This window comes from Salvelinus sp. IW2-2015, unplaced genomic scaffold (assembly GCF_002910315.2).
Source record: "Salvelinus sp. IW2-2015 unplaced genomic scaffold, ASM291031v2 Un_scaffold2430, whole genome shotgun sequence".
NCBI classification, from domain to species: domain Eukaryota; kingdom Metazoa; phylum Chordata; class Actinopteri; order Salmoniformes; family Salmonidae; genus Salvelinus; species Salvelinus sp. IW2-2015.
In genome coordinates this window covers 19,926-23,738 of record NW_019943751.1, presented here as the reverse complement: position 1 = coordinate 23,738, position 3,813 = coordinate 19,926, and the positions used below count along the sequence as shown (strand labels likewise).

The 3,813-nt window shown below is 56.0% G+C and overlaps 1 protein-coding gene across 1 annotated transcript; it reads left to right on the top strand.

Annotated features, from left to right (window-relative positions):
- Positions 1-1,825: 1,825 nt before the first annotated feature.
- LOC139025255 (S-antigen protein-like) lies at positions 1,826-2,903 on the top strand. The gene is made up of 2 exons (XM_070440332.1): positions 1,826-2,241; positions 2,327-2,903. Exons 1-2 carry the CDS (start codon positions 1,826-1,828, stop codon positions 2,901-2,903), a joined length of 993 nt encoding a protein of 330 aa, XP_070296433.1.
- The last annotated feature ends 910 nt before the right edge of the window (positions 2,904-3,813 follow it).

The window sequence follows — 3,813 nt, the reverse complement described above, 5'->3', positions numbered from 1 at the left end:
GGGAGCAAGGAAAAGAAAAATGGGAACAAAGAGAACAAGCAGGGAAAAAAAGGCAAGAAAGGGAACAAAACGAGGAAAACAGCGGAAAACCACAGACGAGGACACAAACCTGACATAGCAGACATTGCAGAAAGCAGGGAACAGGCAGGAGTAAAAACGCAGAAGAAAAAGATAAAAAAAAGCTCAGAACAGGAAACACCAGGGAGAGGCGAGGAAACAGCAGAAAGGCGGAAGGAGTAGAAGCGGAGTAAGAAGGGAGCAAAGCAAAGCAAATGGGAGGTTGGGCACAGCGCCAAAGACAACATGGAGGCGACGACAAGAAAGCGGACAAACCCAAACCAACAAGGGTAGGTGAAAAAAACAGGGGAAAGCGAAGTACATGCACCGGAGGTGCGACAGAAAAACCGGGGGCAACCCACCGCCACAAACCCGGGAACAACGAGAGGGTGGCAAGGCGGGAGACACACGAGCACGACACAAGCAGGCCAACAAGGGGGACAGACAGAGGACGCAACGCAGAAGCACGGATCACAAGGCCATGCAGAAGGACAGAACGAGGGACGGGGCCGTGAACACGGGGAAAGCAGAAAAGAGAAAAGAGAGGTAAAGCCCAGAGCGAAGACACAAGGGAGAACAAGGGATGAGACCGGTGAGGAGACTAACCGACGCAAAACGCAAGGCCGTCGGGCGGGCCACAGCAGGGAAAAGCAAAAAGAAAGCACCAAACCGCAGAAAAAAAAAGAACGCCACAAGTGGGGGCACCGCGGCGAGCAAGGCCAAACCCGGAACAGGAGCAGAGGAGCTGGACAAACAACGACGGCCAAGAAAACACCCTAGTACCACTTCAGCCGCAGACCGCGCAGGGAAGAACGCGGCGGCTCCAGATAGAACGACGGAAATCAGGGCAACAAGCCCAGAAGCAACTAGCAAGACCGGGGAAGTAGTGCGGCAAAAACAGGACAAAAGAGCAAACCAGCCACTGAACATTCGTAGGCCCGAGACAACATGTTAACCCTCGGAAACCACGCAGCAAACAAGAAGCCACGCCGCCAAAAACCCCAGTACAAAAAGCCAAACACAGGGCAACTGGACAGGGGACAAAAAAGAGCGACGGGGGAAAAGGCTCGCGCGAAAACGGGCGCCAGAAGACCAGTCGAAGGGAAGAAAAAGGACGCCAACCGAAGAACACCACCAACCGAAGCAACAGAAGGCAGCGCAGGCGCGCAGGACGCAAAACGCACAAAAGAAGCACGGGAGCAGCAGGAAAAAAACAGAAGAGAGCAAGCAACACGTCCGCAATACACAGGCAGAAGGAAAGCGGGCCAAGCGGGCGACTCAAAGACAATGACTCCAATCAACGCCAAATCGGGCAAAAAGGAAGTGGACAACAAAGCAAGGATGGCCATGGGCCAGCACAAAGCCCGACACGCACAAGCCAGAGAACAGGGGAGGCAGGACGAAAAACAGGGCGAGCAAGAGCCACCCAAACCGGTAGCAACGGACCATACCAGCCCGCAACGTAATGGCCAAAAGCATCCCAACGAGGGGTAACGGAAAAGGCGACCGGAAAGGGACCCAAGGGAAACAAGAAAGGAACGCGACACAGACAAGAGAAAGCGTGGGACCCTCCAGGCGGGAAAGAGAAAAGACAGGCAGCGGGCAACTGCCCTAGGGAAAACAGAGCAACAATATACATTCGAACAACAAACCAAGACAAAGGAAGCAAGGAGGCACCCCGAGGGGCAGGGGAGGAGGACTGTCGAGCCAGACAAAGCAAGGCCATAGCCAGCAACCAGGAAAACCAGGCCAGCCACCGGCGAGCGCCATGACCAGAGCTGCGAGACACGACTATACGAGACATGATTTAGAAGAAGGAAACTCCCTGACACAGGGAGACAACAAACAAGGGCGGCGGGCAGCAGGCTTCAGAGGGTCGAAAATACCGAGGCCCGAGAGAGGCAACACGTGGAGCCCGGGGTCAAAAGGCACAAAGAGGAAGAGGCCAGGCTACTACACCTTCAGACGCAGACATGGAGAGAGGAAGGAAGAAAAGAAAAACAGAGAAAAAAAGGCAAAGCAACAAGGGCAACCATCCCACATCACAACCGGACACGAGAACAACCCCAAGGAGAACGGCCAGAGCGCCGGCCTACGGAAAGAAGGAAAAGGCACAACCGCCGCGGCCTCCCCGGCGAGAAAGGACCAGGCGCAGCGACGAGAGAACATGCGCAACGCACAGCGGCAAACACGCGGCACAAAAAGCGCACTAACAACCAAACAAAGCAAGAAGACAATATGCACCCCCTCGCAACCCAAACGGGAACAGGGAAGAAACAAAGACAGAGAAGAACAAGCGCGGACCTTCGAGAAAAAAAAAACGGAAGGACAACAACGCGAAGAAGCAAGCAAGAACTACAAAAGGGGCCGACCAAGATAACGGGCGCAACACCCGCCACCGGGCCACTATCCGCGGAGCGGCCAAAAGGACGCATAAAGAAAAAGAGCACACAGGGAGCCCCCGAAAAAGACGCATTGACAGCAGGAAAGCCGAGGGACAGCAAACTAACGAAGAGACGGCGGGAGCGGGGGACCAGGCCCAGACAAGACGTGAAGAGAGATGGGAGAGGGTGAGGGGGCCCCAAAGTACTACCCGAGGCCCAGACGAGGCACACCGGCGAAACCAGCCCATACAGCCGCGGGTCAAAAGGAGTCACCGAAAAAGGAAGAGCGCCGAAGGGGACGCGGACAAAAGCGAAAGGCGACCGGCCACATCCGCAAAGGAAAAGCCTGACGGAGACATCCAAGACGCGAGGCCGAGACAGCAAGGCGGACCACCAACGCGAGACCACCACAAGCAAGAAACAGAAGGCCCAGGAAACACGGGGAGGACGGAGACAGGATAAGGCCGGCACGCCTGAGGGGAAGATGCCGCGAGCAGATGAGCGAGCGAGGAAACAGACAGAGACACAAACGCCGACGAAGCCGAAGATGTCCACGGAGGGGCGAAGGTGACAGGGAGCTGACGAGAAAACAGGAAACACACAGCCGTAAAAAGGGGAAGTGCAACAGGGAGGGTACAACAGGAGGGCCCCAACGCGGGAACGGAGAAAGGAGGTCCGGGAAGCAAGGCTGCAAGCGTACACGGGCCGGTGCAGAAAAGTATGCACGTGGAGAAACAAAGGTCGGAAGGACGACAAGTCCAGGATGGGATAGAACGGGGCAGAGGGACAAAGGAGAGCGAATGGGGGATGACGGACGAACAAAAAAGCAAGCGTGCCCCACAGCAGGGAAGCAAACAAGCAAACAAGGGAGAGAGCAGCGCCGCAAGATAATCTGAACAACCATAGGCGATGAACAACGGTCGACAATCGGGCGAAGAGCGACCGACGAGCAGGGACCGCAGAAAAGAGCAAAAAACCCGACAGCACAACCAAGCAACAGGCACCGCGGTAGACACTGATGCTAACGACCACACTCTGAGCGGGTTGGAGAGAAGAGCAAAGAACCCGGCGAAGGCACAGGTCAGAGCGAGCTACGCACTCAAAGCCCAGAAGGCCACGCGTGAGAATCGATAACCATGACACAGAACGAACCCAGAGCCAAGAGAGGACAGAGTGGAGGAGGAACAGAACCAGAGAGGGTAAATGCGGATCCACAGAGGAGAGCTGGGAAGGGAGGCACCCCCCCGGAGGGTGACCCACAACACAGCACAGTCGACAAGGCGCAAAAAGGCACGAGAAAGCGAAAAGCCAGGGGGCACAGAATAGATGCAACGCAGAAGGCCGCACACACGCCCGGCGGCACAGAACAACA

Bases quoted from the DNA above. Each gene is read 5' to 3' on its own strand.
- LOC139025255 (XM_070440332.1), top strand. From the start codon at position 1,826: ATGACCAGAGCTGCGAGACACGACTATACGAGACATGATTTAGAAGAA. The intron at 2,242-2,326 runs GCAAACACGCGG...AAACGGGAACAG, and splicing joins AACATGCGCAACGCACAGCG to GGAAGAAACAAAGACAGAGA.